The sequence below is a fragment of the Cyclopterus lumpus genome, chromosome 24 (genome assembly GCF_009769545.1).
Source record: "Cyclopterus lumpus isolate fCycLum1 chromosome 24, fCycLum1.pri, whole genome shotgun sequence".
NCBI lineage: Eukaryota > Metazoa > Chordata > Actinopteri > Perciformes > Cyclopteridae > Cyclopterus > Cyclopterus lumpus.
In genome coordinates, this window is record NC_046989.1 from 1,941,852 (window position 1) to 1,967,549 (window position 25,698).

The 25,698-nt window shown below is 43.4% G+C and overlaps 1 protein-coding gene across 1 annotated transcript; it reads left to right on the top strand.

The window, feature by feature from the left end:
- The first annotated feature begins 365 nt into the window (after nucleotides 1–365).
- Nucleotides 366–25,698, top strand: mei4 (meiosis-specific, MEI4 homolog (S. cerevisiae)). The gene is made up of 5 exons (XM_034528131.1): nucleotides 366–495; nucleotides 2,903–3,142; nucleotides 4,541–5,061; nucleotides 13,542–13,673; nucleotides 25,411–25,698. The coding sequence occupies exons 1-5, from the start codon at nucleotides 468–470 to the stop codon at nucleotides 25,696–25,698; spliced, it is 1,209 nt and encodes a 402-aa protein (XP_034384022.1). The 5' UTR covers nucleotides 366–467.

A 25,698-nucleotide genomic window follows, 5' to 3' on the forward strand; every position in this document is an offset into this window, starting at 1 on the left:
TAAACATCCACTTATGTATACGTACACATACAGAATATTAAAAAAATAATATATATATATATATATATATACAAAATATATATAAATATATGTATACATATATAAAGTTTGCTTGAAACACGAAAGAACATACAAGTTGCTCCACTAATAGATATTTATACATTTAAATACTAGCATGAAGTCACAAAATACTGAGATAAAGTTGGCGTTTTTTAAACTTTTATATAAGTGTATAAACCACATGAAATGTAGTGGAGTGGAAACTAGGACCAAAGTTCCTTCCACCTCTGAGAGAAGAGAGACATTTTGTAACTTCCGGTCGGCCATCTTTTTGTTCTTTGTCACAGAATTCTACGGGTCACAGATTTGGGTGCAACACCTGCGCGTCGGTAAAGCTGTGCAGCAGCACCGATACCGGTCCGATCGAACACCTTTAACGGGACGTCGAGAACAACCGGAGCCTAGCGATGAAACGCGATGAGTGCCATCTGAAAGGTAATTACCGAAAAGAGATCTTTGAGGAGTTTGACGGTTGACGTTGAAGCGGAAATGTCACGTAACGTCAAACTGACGTCACGAGCTAAACTAGCACCACGGTTTAAGCTAACTGTCGCGTGACAACGGTCCTTCTTTAGGAACTGACCTGGAGATTTGGATAAAAGTAATTAAACAAGTAATTAAACAAGATGAACAATTACATGTAACATAATAAGCTCTATTTTATTTTATTTTATTTTATTTTATTTTATTTTATTTTATTTTATTTTATTTTATTTTATAATCAGCTACAGCCTAAACAAATGACTATGAAGAACAATATTAACTAATAAAATCTACTAATAGTGTAGAATAGTTCTATTTTTTGGCTTTTAAAATGTAAGATGTTCTATTCTACTTTTAAAGTAAAGTGTTACTTTTTTTTTACTAACTTTAGCTTTTGACCAATTCAATAAGCTATATTTTATTTATTATATTTGAATAAATTCTATTTCACTTTTATTTTACTCATGAAAATGTTAATTCTTTACTAACTTTAGCTTTTGACCAATTGAATGTTTATTTTGATAAACTGCTATGATTACTTGATGAATGACAATTGAAGGCATTTGATATGTTGGAAAGGCTGAAATTGAGAATCATAAACTGAATTTAAGTGGTGGCGGAATATAATATAAAAGTAATAAAGTAATAAATGCACAACTGTCAAAAACCTTAACATTATTCAGTTTAATGTAATTTAAAAGATGAAAAGCTGCAAATCATCACATCTGAGAAGCTGACTGTTTCATGTTTCAGGCATTCTTGCTCAAAGATGACTTTTAGGAGTTTTCCTGCATCAGAACATGAATTCTTTCATAATTGACTCACTACGCTCACTCACTATTTGTGTAATGAAATGGAACTTTTCAAACTTCCAGTGATATGGATGTGACGTTTGAGCTCAAAATGACCAAACAAAGAGAAACATTGAAGATTAAAGACTGTTAATGTTTGTTCTAGTGCCTAATGGGGTTTCTAGAAAAGTAGAAAATGGAAATTAGACATGCTTCTTGGACGTGATGATGACTTTTCAAATCGCTGAATTATAATTTTCACTGCAGCATGTTTGATTCCCACAACACATATTTATTTAATACTTTTTTATATATATATATATATATATATATATATATATTCCTACTTTGTGTTTAAAGTGATTTTGTTTGTTAAAGTGTGTATTTATTCATGATTAGGCTGACATTTAAATGGAAATGCCCACTGAAGTACAGCTCTTGAGGAAATGTACAATCCATCACCACTAAATTGTGTGAGGAAAGCTTCCAGCCAAATACACAAACATTGTGGGTCTGCTAGTAACCAACTAACCAATTAACCAACCAACCAACTACCTAACTAACCAACAAACTTACCAATTAACCCACCAACTACCTAACTAACCAACCAACTAATTAACCAACTAACTAACCAACAAACTAATTAACCAACCAACTACCTAACTAACTAACCAACTAACTAACTACAAACTAACCAATTAACCCACCAACTACCTAACTAACCAACCAACTAATTAACCAACTAACTAACCAACCAACTAATTAACCAACTACCTAACTAACCAACAACCTAACCAATTAACCCACCAACTACCTAACTAACCAACCAACTAACTAACCAACAAACTAATTAACCAACCAACTACCTAACTAACTAACTAACCAACAAACTAACCAATTAACCCACCAACTACCTAACTAACCAACCAACTAATTAACCAACTAACTAACCAACAAACTAATTAACCAACCAACTACCTAACTAACTAACCAACTAACTAACTACAAACTAACCAATTAACCCACCAACTACCTAACTAACCAACCAACTAATTAACCAACTAACAACCAACTAACTAATTAACCATCTAACCTACCAACTAATTAACCAACCAACTAACTAATTAACAAACTAACCAACCAACTTACAAAACGAACAAACTAACTAACTAACTAACTATAACTAACTAATTTAATCTGCTGGCAAGTGGATTCATTGTTTTTCATTCAAATGTCAGAAAATAGCACAAAATCCCAAATATAATCAGTTTACTTTAATAAGGAACAAACAAAAGCAATAAATCTGAAGCAGAGAAGCTGGAATTTTAATAAATGAATGAATTATTGTTTTGTTTCTGAACTAATTGAGTATTTCTTTCAGTTTTTATATAACTGGTAACATGCACCTCGGCAACATATTCTGAATTATTGTAACTGTCACAAATAGTTAGATTAAAATCACTATTAAACAAACAAGCACAATTAATTTAAATGATGTTCAACCTTTTGTTTCCTTATAGCACATTTTTGCATGAAGGTAATAAAGTAGTGAACTTCTCCCTCTGTAGGAGCCAGTCAGGCGGAGTGGTTCTTCACGAAGGCCAAAGTGGCCGCGGCGGTGATAAAGAACAAGCCCTCTGGAATGAGCGGCCGAGAGCACGCCGAGGACCTGGCCCGCAGGTTGAAGGGCCGCGAGGACAGCTGGGAGGAAAGAGCCCGCGGGCTGCAGCAGGAGGTGCTGAGGCTGAGGCAGGAACTACTGATCATCAGAGTCACGTCCAACAGGAGGAGCAGCACGCAGGCAGCAGGTATTCCTTACTGCAAACTGTACTTACAGTTACTACGAGGAACTTCATGTTGGGTTGGTTCTGGTGCCCCCTGTGGACTAAAGTGGTAGTGTTGGTTCTGGTACCTCCTGTGGACTAAAGTGGTAGTGTTGGTTCTGGTGCCCCCTGTGGACTAAAGTGGTAGTGTTGGTTCTGGTGCCCCTGTGGACTAAAGGGGTAGTGTTGGTTCTGGTGCCCCCTGTGGACTAAAGTGGTAGTGTTGGTTCTGGTGTCCTCTGTGGACTAAGGTGGTAGTGTTGGTTCTGGTGCCCCCTGTGGACTAAAGTGGTAGTGTTGGTTCTGGTGCCCCCTGTGGACTAAAGTGGTAGTGTTGGTTCTGGTGCCCCTGTGGACTAAAGTGGTAGTGTTGGTTCTGGTGCCCTCTGTGGACTAAAGTGGTAGTGTTGGTTCTGGCGCCCCTGTGGACTAAAGTGGTAGTGTTGGTTCTGGTGTCCTCTGTGGACTAAGGTGGTAGTGTTGGTTCTGGCGCCCCTGTGGACTAAAGTGGTAGTGTTGGTTCTGGTGCCCTCTGTGGACTAAAGTGGTAGTGTTGGTTCTGGCGCCCCTGTGGACTAAAGTGGTAGTGTTGGTTCTGGCGCCCCTGTGGACTAAAGTGGTAGTGTTGGTTCTGGCGCCCCTGTGGACTAAAGTGGTAGTGTTGGTTCTGGTGCCCTCTGTGGACTAAGGTGGTAGTGTTGGTTCTGGCGCCCCCTGTGGACTAAAGGGGTAGTGTTGGTTCTGGTGCCCCCTGTGGACTAAAGTGGTAGTGTTGGTTCTGGTGCCCCTGTGGACTAAAGGGGTAGTGTTGGTTCTGGTGCCCCCTGTGGACTAAAGTAGTAGTGTTGGTTCTGGTGCCCCTGTGGACTAAAGTAGTAGTGTTGGTTCTGGTGCCCCCTGTGGTCTAAAGTGGTAGTGTTGGTTCTGGTGCCCCCTGTGGACTAAAGTGGTATTGTTGGTTCTGGTGCCCCCTGTGGACTAAAGTGGTAGTGTTGGTTCTGGCGCCCCTGTGGACTAAAGTAGTAGTGTTGGTTCTGGTGCCCCTGTGGACTAAAGTAGTAGTGTTGGTTCTGGTGCCCCCTGTGGTCTAAAGTGGTAGTGTTGGTTCTGGTGCCCCCTGTGGACTAAAGTGGTAGTGTTGGTTCTAGAACCAGACCATCTTCTCTATTGTGGTGTGTTTACTGATGGAGGTCTAAAGAGGACCAGGACTAGACTAACGTTTATCGAGGACCAGGACCACACTAAGGTCATATAGAGGACAAGGACAAATATGAGACTGGTTCAGATCAAAGTAACTTTATGTACAGTACTTTGTATACAGATGTCTGTACTGTAATTTGAGGTAAAACCAGACTTGTTAAGTTTTCTGTTTCAACCTTCCAGGTCATGACGACCCAATGGACAACGCCTCGCAGGATCTGTTCAGTCCAGGAAGTGAGGCGTGCAGCACTGACCTCCAACCGGGCTGCGACTCAGGGACTCCTGAACTCCTGCAGCAGGACCCCCAACCTGCCATCCCGCCCCCTGATCCCCCAGCTCCCTCCAGTCCTCGTGGAGGTAAATCCGTGATCCCTCACGCTCAGTTCCTCCAGTCGCTGTGCGCCCTCCACCGGGTAAAAGAGAGCGACCGAGGCCTGGAGTCCCTGTGGTTCAGCCCCGAGGGGGGCACGGGGTCTGTGTTGGCGGAGTCTGTATGCCAGCTCCTGGACTCGGTGGTGGCGGCATGCAGGGACCCCCCTCCGTTGGGAACCGGCGACCCGGTTCCGCAGGCTTGCCGGGTCGCGGCCCGAGCGATGGACCTCTTCTGCTCCCAGAGGCTGCCATCTGTGGAGTTCACAGGCCACGTGGAGGAGTCGCTGAGGGAGATGACGGCGCTGCTGCTGCACAGAGACCAGCTCAGCAAGGTGAGTGAAACACAGCTGGAAAAGTATTAAAGGGCCCCATCTACCACCAGGGGGCGACTCCTCTGGTTGTATAGAAGTCTACGCTTCATGTGTTAAAGCTGCACTCTCTCTCCTGACCACCAGGGGGCGACTCCTCTGGTTGTATAGAAGTCTATGCTTCATGTGTTAAAGCTGCATTCTCTCTCCTGACCACCAGGGGGCGACTCCTCTGGTTGTATAGAAGTCTATGCTTCATGTGTTAAAGCTGCACTCTCTCTCCTGACCACCAGGGGGCGACTCCTCTGGTTGTATAGAAGTCTATGCTTCATGTGTTAAAGCTGCATTCTCTCTCCTGACCACCAGGGGGCGACTCCTCTGGTTGTATAGAAGTCTATGCTTCATGTGTTAAAGCTGCATTCTCTCTCCTGATCACCAGGGGGCGACTCCTCTGGTTGTATAGAAGTCTATGCTTCATGTGTTAAAGCTGCATTCTCTCTCCTGACCACCAGGGGGCGACTCCTCTGGTTGTATAGAAGTCTATGCTTCATGTGTTAAAGCTGCATTCTCTCTCCTGACCACCAGGGGGCGACTCCTCTGGTTGTATAGAAGTCTATGCTCCATGTGTTAAAGCTGCATTCTCTCTCCTGACCACCAGGGGGCGACTCCTCTGGTTGTATAGAAGTCTGTTTTGTCAGTCTAAAGGCTAAATATGTTACGTTTACTGTCATGTAAGTAAAAGCAGCCAATTTTCACATTTTGAGAAGCTAGAACTGTTTTTATATACCAGTTATCGATTTAAATAAATATTGCATCTGACTTATTGCTAAATATAAATGAACGTTGTCCATCACTGACGTTCGGTAACGGATCAAACGGTCTCCTTTCCATCGTCACGTCTCCTTGTTTGATATCTGTAACGGTTCATGTTCTAGAACGCCAGCCAGCCTCCTCTCCTCCTTTTTTAGTGAGTTCTATTTATTTATTTATTTGTCCCTAATATGCATTTTGACAAGGCCTCGGTGAAGAGCTGTGAACTCGTTGCTCTTGAGTCAAACGTGGGCATCCACAGGCAGAGCAATGTAGTTTTTTAGAATGTGATCATTCAGCTGCAACACCTTCACATCCTGTCGTCTACCACGCCGGAGGACATTGGTTTCTCTGCTTTTCTTATTAGGGATTCCCTCTTGTGTGGTGGGCGGACTAAATAACAGCTTAAGAAACGAGACTTTGCACGTTTGATTGTAAGGAGCTGCTATTGAAAGCCTTTTGTTGTAGATGTTTGAAACGTGTACGTATTTTATAATATTTTATTTCAAAGGGACCATGTACAGTTTCAAATGTATCCATCACCGTTTGATGCACCGTACCGGACGGTAGCTTTATGCTAATTCCCTTCACTTCCTATCCTTCGACTGACACTTTACCTACTTTCACTTTTCATCCTTTGACTGACACTTTAACTACTTTCACTTTCTATCCTTCGACTGACACTTTACCTACTTTCACATTTCAACTACTTTCACTTTTCATCCTTCAACTGACACTTTAACTACTTTCACTTTTCATCCTTCGACTGACACTTTAACTACTTTCACTTTTCAACTACTTTCACTTTTCATCCTTCAACTGACACTTTACCTACTTTCACTTTTCATCCTTCAACTGACATTTTAACTACTTTCACTTTCTATCCTTCAACTGACATTTTAACTACTTTCACTTTCTATCCTTCAACTGACACTTTAACTACTTTCACTTTCTATCCTTCAACTGACACTTTACCTACTTTCACTTCCTATCCTTCAACTGACACTTTAACTACTTTCACTTTCTATCCTTCAACTGACACTTTAACTACTTTCACTTTTCATCCTTCGACTGACACTTTAACTACTTTCACTTTCTATCCTTCAACTGACACTTTAACTACTTTCACTTTCTATCCTTCAACTGACACTTTAACTACTTTCACTTTCTATCCTTCAACTGACATTTTAACTACTTTCACTTTTCATCCTTCAACTGACATTTTAACTACTTTCACTTTCTATCCTTCAACTGACACTTTAACTACTTTCACTTTCTATCCTTCAACTGACACTTTAACTACTTTCACTTTCTATCCTTCAACTGACACTTTAACTACTTTCACTTTCTATCCTTCGACTGACATTTTAACTACTTTCACTTTCTATCCTTCAACTGACACTTTAACTACTTTCACTTTTCATCCTTCAACTGACACTTTAACTACTTTCACTTTTCATCCTTCAACTGACACTTTAACTACTTTCACTTTTCATCCTTCGACTGACACTTTAACTACTTTCACTTTCTATCCTTCAACTGACACTTTAACTACTTTCACTTTCTATCCTTCAACTGACACTTTAACTACTTTCACTTTTCATCCTTCGACTGACACTTTAACTACTTTCACTTTCTATCCTTCAACTGACACTTTAACTACTTTCACTTTCTATCCTTCAACTGACACTTTAACTACTTTCACTTTCTATCCTTCAACTGACACTTTAACTACTTTCACTTTCTATCCTTCGACTGACATTTTAACTACTTTCACTTTCTATCCTTCAACTGACACTTTAACTACTTTCACTTTTCATCCTTCAACTGACACTTTAACTACTTTCACTTTTCATCCTTCAACTGACACTTTAACTACTTTCACTTTCTATCCTTCGACTGACATTTTAACTACTTTCACTTTCTATCCTTCAACTGACACTTTAACTACTTTCACTTTCTATCCTTCAACTGACACTTTAACTACTTTCACTTTTCATCCTTCAACTGACACTTTAACTACTTTCACTTTTCATCCTTCAACTGACACTTTAACTACTTTCACTTTTCATCCTTCGACTGACATTTTAACTACTTTCACTTTCTATCCTTCAACTGACACTTTAACTACTTTCACTTTCTATCCTTCAACTGACACTTTAACTACTTTCACTTTCTATCCTTCGACTGACATTTTAACTACTTTCACTTTCTATCCTTCAACTGACACTTTAACTACTTTCACTTTTCATCCTTCGACTGACACTTTAACTACTTTCACTTTTCATCCTTCGACTGACACTTTAACTACTTTCACTTTCACACGTCAACTTGACCGTTAAACTTCTTTCGGTGCCGTGATGCCAACAAGTTCCAATGGCTTCCGTTGATAACACTTAAAGAGACGCTTCACGCCCCTTCGGTTCAGCACAATGAATGCAGAATAACCGTCTTGCTGTTTTCCTTTCAAAGAATCCTCAGCGAGTGTTTGCACCCTCAGAAAGGACTTTGAGGAAACTCTGCCAGTCAGACTGATTGTTCAAGACAATCCAGATGTGGAGGCAGGAAGTCAGAGGTGAAGGGGCGGGGCTTGATTGTTCAAGACAATCCAGATGTGGAGGCAGGAAGTCAGAGGTGAAGGGGCGGGGCTAATTTAAATACGGAGGAGACTCCTGACGAGATCAAGGAGTAATCTGTCAAAAACGTTTTTTTATTTTGCAGTAGGATGAGATGCTCTTGTCCGCAGCGTCTTCATGACCCAGAGTTGATGTCTAGTGTTGCTACCTCACGATTTCCTTTCCATTATCACAATAACTCCATCTTTGTTCATCGTAGAAACCAAGAAACATGTTTGATTTGTCACATCTGGCCAATACTTAATTAATTCATTAAGACCACCAACTACATCATATTATTTATTATTATACAAATAGTATATATGTATTACATATATATATATATATATATATATATATATGTATAATATCATATATTTTATTTATTATATAAATTATTAATATGTATATATTATAAAATATATATATATATATTCTGACCTGCAAGTTTATATGTTGTCTTTCCTGCTCGTCAATGCTGCATTGAAGTGATTATTGGCTTATTGGAGCAATCCATAAGTTTTCAGAATCCATCCCCTCATTAATAATTTCTACGTTGACATTTTTTATTTTACACTATTTGAGATTGTAAACTAGTGCTGATTTATACGTGGTTATTTAATCTAAGAAATAAAATCTCAATTGAATTTGCAGTTAATACCTGACATTTGATTATCAGCCTTTTTTTTCTCCTGTTATTGACTTCCTGTGTGTGTTCATTTCAGCCTCGTCTTGGTCAGACGAAGAGACTCCAAGCGTCATTTGAAGTGAATTGTTGGGTTTTAGTGGGCTGATCAGAGGCGAGTGTGCCAATACAATTACACTAACTCTCTTTTATGTGACGTCCTATTTTTCTTCCCGGTAAAGGAAATGGGAAACCTGGCCGGCCCATGAAGGTCTGTTGACATGAATCACAGGCTCAGGAGCTTTGACTTTAAGATGCGTCTTCTACCGGCTTGGTGCTTCTGCTTCGCTGTTATGCTCCTCTCATCGCAGCTGCTCATCCAGGTGCTCGTAATCTCTCGACTAGAAATGAAAGTGCGTTGCCCAAAACCTTAAAAACACGGTTCGGGAGCAGAGATCATTTTGGTGGTCTGATACGTCAACACAAAACTATGAATCCGACTCCAATTTCGAGGGAGGAATCGGTCGATAAGCGATACGTCCGCCATGAACCAGTAAAAGTCAGACGAGAGTTTTGGCTACTTTCTTTGGCTTCTTGGCAAAATCGTGGCAAGACTTACTAGAATCTCCTGCTACGCCAACAAAGCAGCTAGTTGGCTGCAGGCGGTGTCAACGTTGTCTAGTTTCTTGGCTATTGCTAAATGATGTGCTCCGGTTCTTTAAAGTGGTCAATGCTTCACGTGTTAAAGCTGCATTCTCTCTCCTGACCACCAGGGGGCGACTCCTCTGGTTGTATAGAAGTCTATGCTTCATGTGTTAAAGCTGCCTTCGCTCTCCTGACCACCAGGGGGCGACTCCTCTGGTTGTATAGAAGTCTATGCTTCATGTTTTAAAGCTGCATTCTCTCTCCTGACCACCAGGGGGCGACTCCTCTGGTTGTATAGAAGTCTATGCTTCATGTGTTAAAGCTGCATTCTCTCTCCTGACCACCAGGGGGCGACTCCTCTGGTTGTATAGAAGTCTATGCTTCATGTGTTAAAGCTGCATTCTCTCTCCTGACCACCAGGGGGCGACTCCTCTGGTTGTATAGAAGTCTATGCTTCATGTGTTAAAGCTGCATTCTCTCTCCTGACCACGAGGGGGCGACTCCTCTGGTTGTATAGAAGTCTATGCTTCATGTGTTAAAGCTGCATTCTCTCTCCTGACCACCAGGGGGCGACTCCTCTGGTTGTATAGAAGTCTATGAGAAAACTGGCGGAAACATCAGTCCACAAACCAACGGATGATGTCATCACGACTGCGTCCACTTCTTATTCGGAGGCCGTGGTCACAGATGGAGAGTTTCTCTCCTAGACGTCGTGGTGCTGCAGGGAACCCTCCGTCGTGCCCCTCCAGCATCCGTAGTCACACAATGAAGACGGTTGAATACGAGTCGTCTGGAGATGCCGGCTAAGCGCTCACAGTCTGGAGTGCCCGCGAGCAGCTGCACTTTGCCCTCCGGCTCACCTTCTCACACACTCCAGTTGTGTTGCCGTCTGGGAGGAAGAAGATTGGATGGGATGAAGAGCCCCAGACGATGAAATTTGCAGAGTCCTGAATCCTAAGCCGAGTCATTCAAATGTCACTCGCCCAATGTGTTGGACTGCAGGCACATTTCGTTGTGATAACCTTTCAGAGAGGAGAGCGGTTTGGTGTCTGGCCGGCCTCATGAAGGCCGGCCTGCGTCACCTTTTGTCTACCAGGAGACCTTATACCACCTTCTGGTTTTATTGCATCCAGCTCGCCTCGTGTGCTGGGTGCCCAAACAGAACGCTTGACTACCTCTTTTATCACTCTATTCATTGTCAGGCGATGCTACCTTTCACTGTGATGACTGCAGCCTTCGCCTGTAAATATGAATAATGCTATAAGTTATTTTAACGTGGAGCTTTGACAGAAGACGTTCTGGAAAAAACTAAAACAAACATGCCGGTACCGTCGGACATTCGGTGCTTTCCAAGTCACCGAGAAGTGAAGAGTTTCCGTTCACAGAGGTGCGGTTGTGTTTCTCCCAGGGAGTCGAAGCTTCACGTCTTAAAGCTGCATTCTCGCTACTGGCCACTAGATATCGACAGTCAAAACGTCTTCAAACCAATGGGCGACGTCCACTTCCTGTATACAGTCTGTGGCTTGGCTCGACTTTAGGAACTGGGCTTCCCATCGATGCTCGAGGACTTCACGTTACGACGTGTTTGAAGCGTCGAGCAGCGAAGGAAACAACAACATTAAACGATACAGAATCAATAAATAAACAAAATGACATCTCGAACAACACAATCAAAGACTACGGTCGGGTAATAAGAAAATGAAGACAACGGGACAACATAATAATTAGAATCATGAAATCATGTTGACGTAAATAGGATAAGCGGTTTGGATAATGGAATGGAAATAATGTTAACTTCCTCAAATAGGTGGTAGATTGTAGTAAAGTTGTGTTTTGTTGACCACCTGCGTTTACGTGCAAACAATCAGAAAAATACATCTGCTTGAATCGTAAATAAATGCTTCATGTTGCACTTTAGAGTCCATTTTCTTGAGCACGACGTCGATGCTGATGACAAGAAAAGGTCCAAGTAAAGGAGAGAGTTGAATGGGGGAGGGTAAGAATATATCCAGACACGAGAGGAGAGCTGAATCTAAACCCTCCTAAACACAGCGGCTCACACAGACGGCAACGAGAGAAGGAAGGAAGGCCTCGTCTGGTTAGAAAAACAATCTCCTCCCTTCAATTGTTTCAAAAAACAAGTTAATGTCTCCGTGGGATAATCATGCAGACCATTCCACGTGACGTCCTCGGGGGTTATCGGCAGCAGAGGCAAAGCAAATTGAATTTATTTAAAAAAAATCTGTTTCTGTTCGTTACTCTTTAAGTTGCTCTCGTGTGGAAGAACAACCAAACACGCCTATCTGATCGGCTGTGAGCGTCAACCTATTTCAGCTCTGCACTTCAGAGTTGTGTGAGGCTACGAGGTGAATTCCCCAAACCGAACTGAAAGGCAACAATGGCCACGGCGCCCTTGAGCCAAACAATTTATCCCCAGCTGCAGAGCTGCCTACTGGCACAACAACAGAGCTTCGGATGTGTTGAAAATATGAAGAACTGAGTGAATATAAATGAGGCTGTTGCTGAATGTGAGCATGCATGCTAAGCACGCTCCCTCCAGGATTAGGAGGAATTCAGACCTGGAGCAGCAGCTACATGTGTTTCAGGATGAGAAACCAGAACGACTGTCTGGTAATAATACATAAATCTCCTAAAAAGACCAAACCGACAGGGAAAGTATCTCCTAACAAGTATTGTGTGTATCACAGCATGATTCTCTCTCCTGACCACCAGGGGGCGACTCCTCTGGTTGTATAGAAGTCTATGCTTCATGTGTTAAAGCTGCATTCTCTCTCCTGACCACCAGGGGGCGACTCCTCTGGTTGTATAGAAGTCTATGCTTCATGTGTTAAAGCTGCATTCTCTCTCCTGACCACCAGGGGGCGACTCCTCTGGTTGTATAGAAGTCTATGCTTCATGTGTTAAAGCTGCATTCTCTCTCCTGACCACCAGGGGGCGACTCCTCTGGTTGTATAGAAGTATATGCTTCATGTGTTAAAGCTGCATTCTCTCTCCTGACCACCAGGGGGCGACTCCTCTGGTTGTATAGAAGTCTATGCTTCATGTGTGAAAGCTGCATTCTCTCTCCTGACCACCAGGGGGCGACTCCTCTGGTTGTATAGAAGTCTATGCTTCATGTGTTAAAGCTGCATTCTCTCTCCTGACCACCAGGGGGCGACTCCTCTGGTTGTATAGAAGTATATGCTTCATGTGTTAAAGCTGCATTCTCTCTCCTGACCACCAGGGGGCGACTCCTCTGGTTGTATAGAAGTCTATGCTTCATGTGTGAAAGCTGCATTCTCTCTCCTGACCACCAGGGGGCGACTCCTCTGGTTGTATAGAAGTCTATGGTCATTTAGAGTCAAACAGACCATAAAGCAGGGTATGCTGTAGGTGCGGAGCTACAAGGTGATTGACAGGTTGACACCAGAGACGTATACAGCGTCTCTATGTCACTCCACTCCAAATATGGTCACTTCCTGTTCACTGGTCGTAAAAAACAAGATGGCGCCGAATCGCGGGCTTCAAAACATCAGGCCTCAAAACATCAGTCCACTTCTTATAGACGGTCTATGGCCAAAAGAAGACGTGTGACCTTCTATATAATGGATATAATTCACCTTGAAGTCTTCCGTACTTTCAATTGTGTGCTGTGAATTATTAAAGGCATAGTTATTGTAACCAGACTGAGAGAATTAGAATCAATCGATTTCCAGAGGTGATGTTGCTCTAAAGTTTTAAAGGTTAGTAAAAAGAAGGTTTTAATTAAATCTCCCTCCAGTGAAACGTTGTTTCTTCCAAACCTTCAGCTCCAGTCTTCAGAGAAGCTGATAGAGTATCTGATCACACTGGGGAGCAGCAGCATGGCCACGTCCTTCCTCATCCGTCACCTCCTCTCTCTTATCAGCGCCCTGGCCGATCAGCTCCGGCAGTCCTTCCAGGTAAACGCCCACCACTGCTGCACCACACTCATCTTCATCTTCCTCCTCCTCTTATCCGTCTTTCAGCTCGGCCCGCGGCGTCGATCACCAATCTCTCCCGTGCTCTCACCTTCTTTTGTTATTTTCTCCCCCCGCCGCCTACCTTTTCTCTCTCTCACACACCATTTCATTTCACCTGGTTGCCCCGCCGTCCGCCGGCCTTTGTGCGAAGGCTCCGGATGCAAACGGTTCGCCCTGCCGACTGTTCGCCGCGGCCACTTCTTTACCGCCGCGATCGATCCTGCGTCCCACCGGTCCTCCGTTCCGCGGCTCATTCAGGCCGGAGTCTGGGGCGGCCTGCTTCCTGTGAGAGCTGAGTGTTAAGCCACCGGGGGTCCTTGGAAATGGAAATGTGTAAAATAGCAAAAGGATACAGATGGTTTCCCCTCCTTCCCACCTCCTGCTGAGCCTCCCTCCCACCCAGCAGGGTCGCTCATGACCACTTGCACCGGTTTTTCTCCTCCTCCTCGAGAGCCTCTCGAGGCAGACGATGCCTAAAAAAAAGGAGAATTTGATCAACGCTGCACTTTCTTTTTTTACCACCAAAGGGGAAGAAAAACTGAATTTGGTGATCATGACCATGCGTTACAGCCTCGTGCTGCGTCGGAGCCATTGTCTCAAACCAACAGTGATGGTTATGGTGGTTTTGTACTTCAAAGCACAGGCCAGTTGGTAGAGCTGAATGAAACCGATACCAGTATCAGAAACGTCTCTAATACGGCCTAAGATCCTGGATCTACACAGGTCGCCTGGAGCGTACATCCTGTCCGATCGCTTCTAGTACAACACACCTGTGGTCACACACTCGAGCTACCGGGCATCAACCTCCAGTTCTCGAAAGCAAAGTCTATGCTTCATGTGTTAAAGCTGCATTCTCTCTCCTGACCACCAGGGGGCGACTCCTCTGGTTGTATAGAAGTCTATGCTTCATGTGTTAAAGCTGCATTCTCTCTCCTGACCACCAGGGGGCGACTCCTCTGGTTGTATAGAAGTCTATGCTTCATGTCTTAAAGCTGCATTCTCTCTCCTGACCACCAGGGGGCGACTCCTCTGGTTGTATAGAAGTCTATGCTTCATGTCTTAAAGCTGCATTCTCTCTCCTGACCACCAGGGGGCGACTCCTCTGGTTGTATAGAAGTCTATGCTTCATGTGTTAAAGCTGCATTCTCTCTCCTGACCACCAGGGGGCGACTCCTCTGGTTGTATAGAAGTCTATGCTTCATGTCTTAAAGCTGCATTCTCTCTCCTGACCACCAGGGGGCGACTCCTCTGGTTGTATAGAAGTCTATGCTTCATGTGTTAATGACTGTAACATTTCGATCCCCTGATCATGTCGTACTCAGCATGAGGCTCTAATTAGCTCCGCCCCCCCTCACCACTCATCTCTGGTGTCTTAAGGCTGAAAAAGAGACAACGAGGTGTCTTTTGAACCCGGGTGTGTTTGAAGACTGAGCCTCTTTCCACGGTGAGTAGAACCCAGTTCTAAAGAGCAGCCGGTTCTAAAGGAGCTCAATGATGTCGGTGCTCCATCAGTTCCTCCTCTCTGCCTCTTACACCAGCAGCAGAACACCAGTCTGTTGGTGGAGCAGCGTATAATAAGAGCTGATCACTGAGACCATTGATGAGTGTAAAGGTCTTACATACAAGAATAATAAAGGTTATGAGTATCATCATACTAGAATACAGACGTGATGAGTGAGACTCGAATACAGAGGGAGAGGATTTAAAGGTTTAGTTTCTTTAAGTCGCTACAATGGACGTCAACTAACAATGTGAAAGGAGTTGCAATTATGTTATTTTAGTTGTACGACTAATTGATGATTAAATATGTAATCGCATGGTTAGGAACCTTTAGATGCTACCTGAACACTTAAAGTGACATTACACCATATGTCACTTTGCTGAGGACCCAGTGGGACTCTCCAAAGACCCTCAGGGAGTCCCCTGTTTGGACCCCTCATAGCTCCACTCTCCTCCGGAACCCAACTGTGAGCTTCCATAAGCGCTCCATGCGGCACCGGACCCCCGAGCGGACCCCCTGCCTCGGCTCTTTGTCAGCAGACCCTCTGAGTGGACGTCCTCCCTGTTCAGTTTCCACTCTTTGGATTTCTATGCACTTCATTTGGTGACCAAGCTGTTTGTCATCCAGGAAGTGACTTTCAAAATAAGATGCTCAGTGGTTTGCCTGAAGGCGTCAATCGAACCCGACTGGTTTGGAACTTTTATTTTAGAGTAGATAGAAGATTCTCCCTGGAGCTTAAGTCCATTAAAAAGTGCGATTGAAGTGTCCTACCTCCTGATGGTTCAGTCTCCACCCGTTCGTGGTGATTATTCGTAACACCGGTGTTGTGCCCATTCACAGCCTGCGTGGCCGTAGCATCGTGGGGGGCGAGCTGTACCCAGCATGCAGTTCGACGGTGTGACAGCCAATAATGCATTACATATTTCTACGCTCAGTCCGGACCAAACCAACTGGACTGTGTGACATTTCCTTTTAGGCATTGACCACAGTGGGTGGAACCTTTTTTATTAAGCTGCAGAAAATGCATCCGAACTTCCTTCTGAACCACGAAAGCTGCTCCGATCTATTCAGTGAAGCGAGCGACGTGCGTCATCATCGGGTTTCCATCAGGCGCCGCGTCGCCGTGCGTTTCCATCTATTCCTGTCAAAGGGAGTGATTATAGCCATCAACGCGGAGCGTTCGTCACGCTCACTGCAAATGGAAAAAGGTCCACGAGTCCCTCAAGAGTTTGAGTGATGAGAAGCTCTGGAAGAACAACGATTGATTCTACTACTTACTACTTATGTCTGCTATTGATAATGAGGCATTGTGTCTCAATGAGGCCTTTTTTAAAGCTGATTTCAATGCAACGTTCTTCAATCTGAAGGGCTATTGATAAAAAACGCCAACAATCACTCAGAATCAGAAAGGGGTGATTTTATTAAATAAAAATCACGACGCAATGTACTTATGGACGTGTTATTAGGATGCGAGTCGAATTCCTTCAGCTCGACACAGAGGTTTAAAGTCTGTGGATTATATTTGTGATGTTTGCGTTTAGCTTCACTAACGTAACCCTTCACTCGTTGGGCCGCTCGAACATTGCTGGCCAGCATGTGTCTGGGAAACATTCCTTATTTACATGGTTCTACGACCACAAGATGCCGGTTTGAGACGGTGGATACAGACCATTTAAATATGGTGGTCTTGATTAGGAACAATCCAATCGGAGGAAATGTCAGACTGAAGACGGAAACGGAGCGTCGGCTTAACATCCAGGCGGCACACGAGATGTGACTACGATAAACTATTTAACAAACTTGTTTAACACTCGTTCGACTTCAAAACGTTTGCTAATCCCACTACATAAAGATTTGACTACTTTTTAGAGTGAAAACCATTAAATGAGTATTCATCGGTAAAGTCACACGAAGGAGCATGCTGTACTATTATTATTGAGACATTGAACTCACCGCCGGTCACCGTGGCGACTGCCAAACAGGCCTCCGCCCTTCTCCAGCTGGTGGTTAGGAGAGCGAGGCGTTCCCTGACCCAGGACTCCCGGCTGACTCGCACTTTCAGGTTCCCGGAGGTTGAGAGGACAGCCGGTGACGGTTGAGGTTCAGGCTTCATCAGCCTGAAGGAGACCTGAACTCCTCTGGGGATTATATCTAGAAGACCAGCTGACGAGGGTCATAAAACAACCAGTTCATGACCTTTAGAAGAGAGTATTGTGTATTTAATGGACGCATTATATGAACACGATTTTGAGTCGCGAATCGGCACAAAAGCAAAAAGTAGAACCATTTGATTCTGTTTATGTTAATGTGTAAATATATCTTTCAAACAACTGGATTCATTCAAGTTTCTCACCGAAATCAACATTTTAGCAGTTAGTCGTGAGCAGTTAGCTATTAGCGGTTAGCTGTGAGCAGTTAGTTGTTAGCTGTCAGCTGTTAGCGGTTAGCTGTTAGTGGTTAGCTGTTAGCAGTTAGTCGTGAGCAGTTAGCTATTAGCGGTTAGCTGTGAGCAGTTAGCTGTTAGCTCCGGTGCTAACGAGCTCTCCTGCTGATTTAAACACTGTTGTTCCCTCAACAGGGAGCCGAAGATGAGCCATAAAAACCTGAGAAACTAGTCAATGAGTAGTAGACTCTGATTTATCGGATATTCAGTTCTAATCATAATTATTCTAACTCTAGTCGAATGATCTCAGTGAAGCGAGTCCCACATTGCAGTTCTGACATTTTAATACAGCTCTCCGCTGCGTGGTGAATGCGACGACCCCTTCAAGGACGCCGGTAGCTGAGGCGTCCCGTCAGGATCCGGCTGATCCGAGGCCGGCGCTTCCTGTCGGACACGTATCCTCAGAGACGCTCGTGGCCGCGCCGCATACTGATGAGCGGCGCCATCTGGGCGTCCTGTCACACGTCGGCGCCGCGACCCCTCAGGGCAAAGAAAAGACCGTGAAGGCCACCGAGCCTCTGAGCCTCAGAGGCTCCGAGGCTCAGAGGCTCCGGCCGGTTCGTTACTTAAAGTATGAACCTGTAACATCAACGATGAACTCATTTTGTGTTATGAGGAGTCTGCTGATTCGTTGTGTAGTCCGTAAAAATGTCACAAAATAATGGAAATGTTTTATACTTTTACTCTCTTAAATATTTGTCTATATATATATATATATATATATATATATATATATATATATATATATATAGACAAATATATATATATATATATATATATATATATATATATATATCTTCCTTCGTATTTAAGTTATTGACAGTCTTGAACATGTGGATTTAATAACATTAACAATCAGCGATTGTGACATTCCAGCAATTAATTGTTATTTCTCCCGTCTTTGTGCGACGGATTATAATGTGAGGATCTTTTTTTAACTCAATAAATAAACAAGAGTCCGCCGATGGATGAAGATTAATTTATACATTTTGTCATTTCGCCTTTCTCATCGGCCGACGAGCACATTTAGTTATATTTAGGCGAATTCGTCAGCCTGGCTCTATTATACTTTATGTTTTCTTCGTGCTAAATCAAAGTGAACTGCAGCGTATGAAAGAGGGCAGAATCATTTAATATTTAATGCGTACATAAAGGGGGACATGGTTCTTCTTACTGCCGGTCCGCGCTTCGTGGTCACGGCATCGCCGCCTTGTAGCGATGCCGTGACCACGAAGACCGCCGGGTTTGTTTGTGAGTTTTTGAGTTCACGGTTTGACCACCAGAGGGTGAAAAGAAGTTTTGTTGACGATTGTCATCGGACCTGATTCAGTAAAAAAAAGTAAACAAAAAGAAGCCATCTGACTCGCCGTCTGATGCCTGAGAACAACAACTCCGTGTTTGAAGCCTCCACTTCGGCCTTTTGGACGTCACCATCTTTTTTTTTTGCAACCAGTTAACAGGAAGTGACGTAGAGACGGCGTATACGTCTGTGGTAGAGACCTGTCAATCACCTCGTAGCCCCGCCCCTAAAGCATACTCTGCTTTATGGTCTGTTTGACTCTAAATGACCATAATTTACTAAATGAACATCACGCTGTATTGAAGAAGACTTGAAACTAGAGATTGAGACCAAAAACTAATGTTTACAATGTTTACTGAGGGAATACATCAAGAGAAGTAGAGTCATTTATATAGACTTCTATACAACTAGAGGAGTCGCCCCCTGGTGGTCAGGAGAGAGAATGCAGCTTTAACACGTGAAGCATAGACTTCTATACAACCAGAGGAGTCGCCCCCTGGTGGTCAGGAGAGAGAATGCAGCTTTAACACATGAAGCATAGACTTCTATACAACCAGAGGAGTAGCCCCCTGGTGGTCAGGAGAGAGAATGCAGCTTTAACACATGAAGCATAGACTTCTATACAACCAGAGGAGTCGCCCCCTGGTGGTCAGTAGAGAAAATGCAGCTTTAACACATGAAGCATAGACTTCTATACAACCAGAGGAGTCGCCCCCTGGTGGTCAGTAGAGAGAATGCAGCTTTAACACATGAAGCATAGACTTCTATACAACCAGAGGAGTCGCCCCCTGGTGGTCAGGAGAGAGAATGCAGCTTTAACACATGAAGCATAGACTTCTATACAACCAGAGGAGTCGCCCCCTGGTGGTGAGTAGAGAGAATGCAGCTTTAACACATGAAGCATAGACTTCTATACAACCAGAGGAGTCGCCCCCTGGTGGTCAGGAGAGAGAATGCAGCTTTAACACATGAAGCATAGACTTCTATACAACCAGAGGAGTCGCCCCCTGGTGGTCAGGAGAGAGAATGCAGCTTTAACACATGAAGCATAGACTTCTATACAACCAGAGGAGTCGCCCCCTGGTGGTCAGGAGAGAGAATGCAGTTTTTTTTACTTCAGGACGGCCAAAACAAGACGGTGGCTCTTTTGTCCTAATTGGTTGTGCTGCCCTAAGAGGGAGAATGATTTAGTATAATTGACCAGTTTGCCATTTGGATCCTTTCATCCCGTTGGTTTATCTGAGTAGTTCTGTCTCCATTAAAACTTTAAGACGTGAGCCGTTAAGTGTTATCCACGACTCTTATGCTAATACGCTCCAAAGATGTGACAAGATTACAGAATTAATGGAGCACCGACTCCTGGTCCTCGGTGACATTTCACCGACGCTTCCCACGTACGGTGGTATTTGTTATTGTAATGAAATGAATTATTCCTTCTTAGCCGCTCTCGTCGTCAGAGGAATGTGACGGCAAAAAGAAATCCTGTCTTTCCAACAACTCGCTGACATTTAACTGAGAGCGCACTTCTTCTTTTTCCAGAAGTTATCGTGGCTTTAATTTGAAAGGCACACGATTGCATGAATGGTTATCATCTTCTCTACATTTATTTATGCTATTTATTGATGGTATTTATTGATGGTATTTATATATGGTGTTTATGGCATTTATTTATGGTATTTATTCATGGTATTTATTTATGACATTTATTGATGGTATTTATTGATGGTATTTATATATGGTGTTTATGGCATTTATTTATGGTATTTATTTATGACATTTATTCCTGGTATTTATTTAAGGTATGAATTTATGGTATTTATTTAAGGTATTTATTTATGGTATTTATTCATGGCATTTATTCATGACATTTATTCATGGTAGTTATTCATGGTATTTATTCATGGTATTTATTTATGGTATTTATTTATGACATTTATTCATGGTATTTATTTATGGTATTTATTTATGACATTTATTCATGGTATTTATTTATGGCATTTATTTATGGTATTTATTCATGGTATTTATTTATGACATTTATTCATGGTATTTATTTATGGTATTTATTTATGGCATTTATTCATGGTATTTATTTATGGTATTTATTTATGACATTTATTCATGGTATTTATTTATGGCATTTATTTATGGTATTTATTCATGGTATTTATTCATGGTATTTATTTATGGTATTTATTTATGACATTTATTCATGGTATATATTTATGGTATTTATATATGGTGTTTATGGCATTTGTTTATGGCATTTATTCATGACATTTATTCATGGTAGTTATTCATAGTATTTATTCATGGTATTTATTTATGGTATTTATTTATGACATTTATTCATGGTATTTATTAATGGTATTTATTTATGACATTTATTCATGGCATTTATTCATGACATTTATTCATGGTAGTTATTCATGGTATTTATTTATGGTATTTATTTATGACATTTATTCCTGGCATTTATTCATGACATTTATTTATGTCATTTATTCCTGGTATGTATTTATGTCAGTTATTCCTGGTATGTATTTATGGTATTTCTTCCTGGTGTTTTGTCCACTCCTGTAATCCACAGTGTTGCACTATGAACCTCTTCAGGCGCCTGAAGACTTTTGTCGTGGTGAAGTTAGTTTGTTCAACTCGCTGAAGGCAATAAGTAGAAATATTAACATATAACCTTTTTGGGGGAAACGGAGGCTGTTTTTCCCACAATGAATGTTTTTTTTTTTACTGGAAAAGGACATTAATAAACGTTGCTTTTTATGTATTTATGTATTCACGGTATTTTATATATTGTATACTTTTATACTCTGTGTCCTGAACTCACCCCTGAAATGTCTGTTCAGTCTATTTTCCATCTTTACAGTTGAGGCTTTTAAAATCAGGACGTCCGTTAACAGCATATCTGTAATTGGCTTTTTGAAACCTACGTCGAGGCGTCAAAGATAGAAATACATTCTTTGCTATTGTCGCTGGTGAGTATTTCCTTTTCTTTTGAGGAAGCCCCGTGCTGACGGCTTAATTAATTAGCATTCTCTGGCTCTCCGGTTGCCGCGGTCTCTCCTCCCACGGCGCTCGCCTGTCTCAGCCTTCATTAAAAATAATCCTCTGCATCTAGCGCGCTTTCATTGAATCCCCCTCCAGAAAAGGGAAGTGGGTGTTATCGCGCGATGATGGTTCACTTTCTCTCCACGGTTATTTAATGTCAGAGTTATGGCCGCAGCTCTTCACGGGGACATCTTGGTTATTATCCATACGAGCGTCGTTCTGCACATGTATGGAGACAATATTCAGACCGATCTGCTTCACATTACATTTAAAGAGCAGCAGTTTGGCCCCAGAACTAAATGCATCTTGGCAGAAGTTCCCAACTGTGAGACCAGTTTACCCCCCAGTCCACCGATGGGATCCACTTCCTCAGCACCGCGTTTCAATGGGTTCTGCTCGCTGCTCGTGATCCATTTTGTTCAATGAGAGGACAGAAAGCATGATGGGAAAATTAGTTCCACGACATAATGGAGCTTTATTAAAAAGTCTTTTCTTTATCTGAACCGAGGGTCAAAGGACAGAAGTTGTAGATTGTGAAATTCGTTCTTTTGGGACAAATTAATTGACTTAAGTGATTATCAACGTTTTTGTTGAATAACCTTTTTGACCCAGTTGTTGTTTTTCTGATTCTTCTGAAACCAAATCAATCGATCAGTCAAACTTTATTTGTCAGGCACCTTTCAAACGGCGTAATGCTGTGAGAAGTGACTTCAATCAACACTTTGAGTTCATACGTCTACGTGTACTTTGATGTGTGTGAGACGGTCCATGACGGAGCTGGTGGCAGTAACCTTTACACTATAGGCCCTTCTTCCAATGCTAACACGAGTGAAACACCATGTATGCCCGGTTCCTTACTTGGCCCATCCCATAATAAGTCCTGTCATCGGTCTTTCTGACAACTGCAGCCCAGTGAGCCCAGAGGAGTCTGCAGAGCCGTTGTGTGACGATAATAAGCTCCTCGTTTGGTCCCATGATTGAGTAATTAATGAGGAATGAGCTTTGCAGAAGCTGTCAACTTTTTTTAAATAATTGAACCTACGCGTTGGTGTTTGAAGAGCGTCGGCCCGTCCAGCGCCGACAGGTGACGGGCGATGGACAATTATCTGAGGATCAAAGCCGTCCTCAGAGCGCAGCGCCGCTCGTTAGCGGACCAAACAGGAAGTGAACTGAACCCGGGAGCGTCTGCACCGACACGCCAACGAAATACTGAACGGGTCGACACCTCAACCTCCGAGTCGGGATTATTAAAATGATTCAAAGGACTTGAGCTGTTGACGTGTTGGTTTCACACAAAAACAAATACTGTTGGCAGTGTTTGATCTCAGCCGACACGTCCGGGAGTTTCATATCATTTATTTCTATATATATATATATATATATATATTAAACACCACTGGTACTGTCTTGGTACTAGTATTGTTGATACTAGAGAGGTATTGAATCAATAGATGTACATTGATCTGCAGCCCGGCGTGACCTTAATATCTTTGGGTTTTGGACCAAACCAAAACATTTGAAGTCAACCTTGTTCATTATTTTCTGACTAACCAATTAGTCGATGAATGGATGGTGAATATTGTCCCCAGTAGAAGCCATTGATCTCAGATCGGTGAGGTGTCTTTTTCAATCTGGCTCTCGTGACTCGGAACCTGAAAACCTTCCAAGAGCTTCATTTGTTTTCCTGTTCTTAAAGAATCTGCATACTAATTAAATCGGACACGCTCTGCTCAGCACGACGTTCTCCACGTAGTAAATCCTTTAATTTAACACTTGCAGCTTCATGTTTTTGTGCTCCTCCCGCGGGTATTAAACGGATCATCTCCGTTGGCACCAGTGGAGCTTCTGTCAGACCGTGATTGGCCGTTTCCGAAGCTCCCCGATGTCTTCAAACGCAGCGCCGAGGACATTTCAAAATGTTTGTGACACGTTTCAGTCGCTAATCGTCGGGAGGCTTCTGCCTAAATAATCATCAGGACGTCGAGTGGGAAGAGAAGAGCCGAGAGGTCCAAGAGGGCGCCGCTGTGTTTTAAGGGTTAAGAGTCGCTGTCACATGCTGTCAGCACTCTGAAAGCTGGGCCGGGAGGAATACCTGACAGCCATCTGGAGCTGGGTCTCACACACACACACACACACACACACAAATGAACATCTTCTGTTCATTTGAATAGTTCATATTTGTGTTTCGTGTTCCTTGAAAACAATCCGTCAATCATGTGAATCATTACACATCAAACCCTCCAGCGGGTTTGATGTGTAATGATTCACATCTTCTCCCCCGTCCGTCAGAGGCTTCTTTAAGGCGCCGACCTGTCCGTCGTTTGGGAGTTCGAGGCTCCGACATGCAGCCAGAAAGTCCATGTGGCACCAGAAGGTCCATGTGGCACCAGAAGGTCCAGAAAGTCCATGTGGCACCAGAAGGTCCATAAGGTCCATGTGGCACCAGAAGGTCCAGAAGGTCCATGTGGCACCAGAAAGTCCATGTAGCACCAGAAGGTCCATGTGGCACCAGAAGGTCCAGAAAGTCCATGTGGCACCAGAAGGTCCAGAAAGTCCATGTGGCACCAGAAGGTTCAGAAGGTCCATGTGGCACCAGAAGGTCCAGAAGGTCCATGTGGCACCAGAAAGTCCATGTAGCACCAGAAGGTCCATGTGGCACCAGAAGGTCCAGAAAGTCCATGTGGCACCAGAAGGTCCAGAAAGTCCATGTGGCACCAGAAGGTCCAGAAGGTCCATGTGGCACCAGAAAGTCCATGTAGCACCAGAAGGTCCATGTGGCACCAGAAGGTCCAGAAAGTCCATGTGGCACCAGAAGGTCCAGAAGGTCCATGTGGCACCAGAAGGTCCATGTGGCACCAGAAAGTCCATGTGGCACCAAAAGGTCCAGAAGGTCCATGTGGCACCAGAAGGTCCAGAAAGTCCATGTGGCACCAGAAGGTCCAGAAGGTCCATGTGGCACCAGAAAGTCCAGAAAGTCCATGTGGCACCAAAAGGTCCAGAAGGTCCATGTGGCACCAGAAAGTCCATGTAGCACCAGAAGGCCGGGAAGCTGTCGAGATGGATTTCACCTTCGAGATCTGGTTATGTGTTGAAGGTGAAGTCATCCGATGGGTTAGGTATCAAAAAACGTCTTTCATAAAAAAATATATATATATATATTATCTTCCAAGAAGCAAAAGACATAAAAAAAGAAAACCGTGCATGCTTTTAAAAATCAATCTTGCGTAAAACGCTAAGATGACGACGAGGGTCCAAAACCCCTGAAACCCCTCGTAGGACTTCAAGAAGTCTCAGATCCGTTTCCCAGGATGCATTTCTTCACCCTCCTCCTTCGCCGTGAGGCTAACGGCGATGTCGCTTCCTGTTTCAGGGGCAGGACGGCGCGGCGCTGGACCAGTTCCCCGTGGTCCAGTACCAGAACTCGTGCTCCCTGTTCTGGATCGTGGAGCAGCTGCTGCAGAACTCGAAGGTACCGTGCCGGCTGGAGGCGGGGTCGGATCAGACGGGCTTCCTCGGCCACCTGGAGCACGTCTTCCTGTTGTCGGAGGAGTTCCCCGTGTTCTTCATCTGCATGTGGAGGTTAGGGTGTCTCCTCACCTCCTCGGCAGACCAGAGCCCCCAAGAGCAGGGAGCAGGTCTACCGCCGACCCCCTTTTAG

Coding starts and splice junctions, on each gene's coding strand:
- mei4 (XM_034528131.1), top strand. CDS start 468: ATGAAACGCGATGAGTGCCATCTGAAAG. Junction 496..2,902: donor CGATGAGTGCCATCTGAAAG/GTAATTACCGAA, acceptor CTCCCTCTGTAG/GAGCCAGTCAGGCGGAGTGG. Junction 3,143..4,540: donor GAGCAGCACGCAGGCAGCAG/GTATTCCTTACT, acceptor TCAACCTTCCAG/GTCATGACGACCCAATGGAC.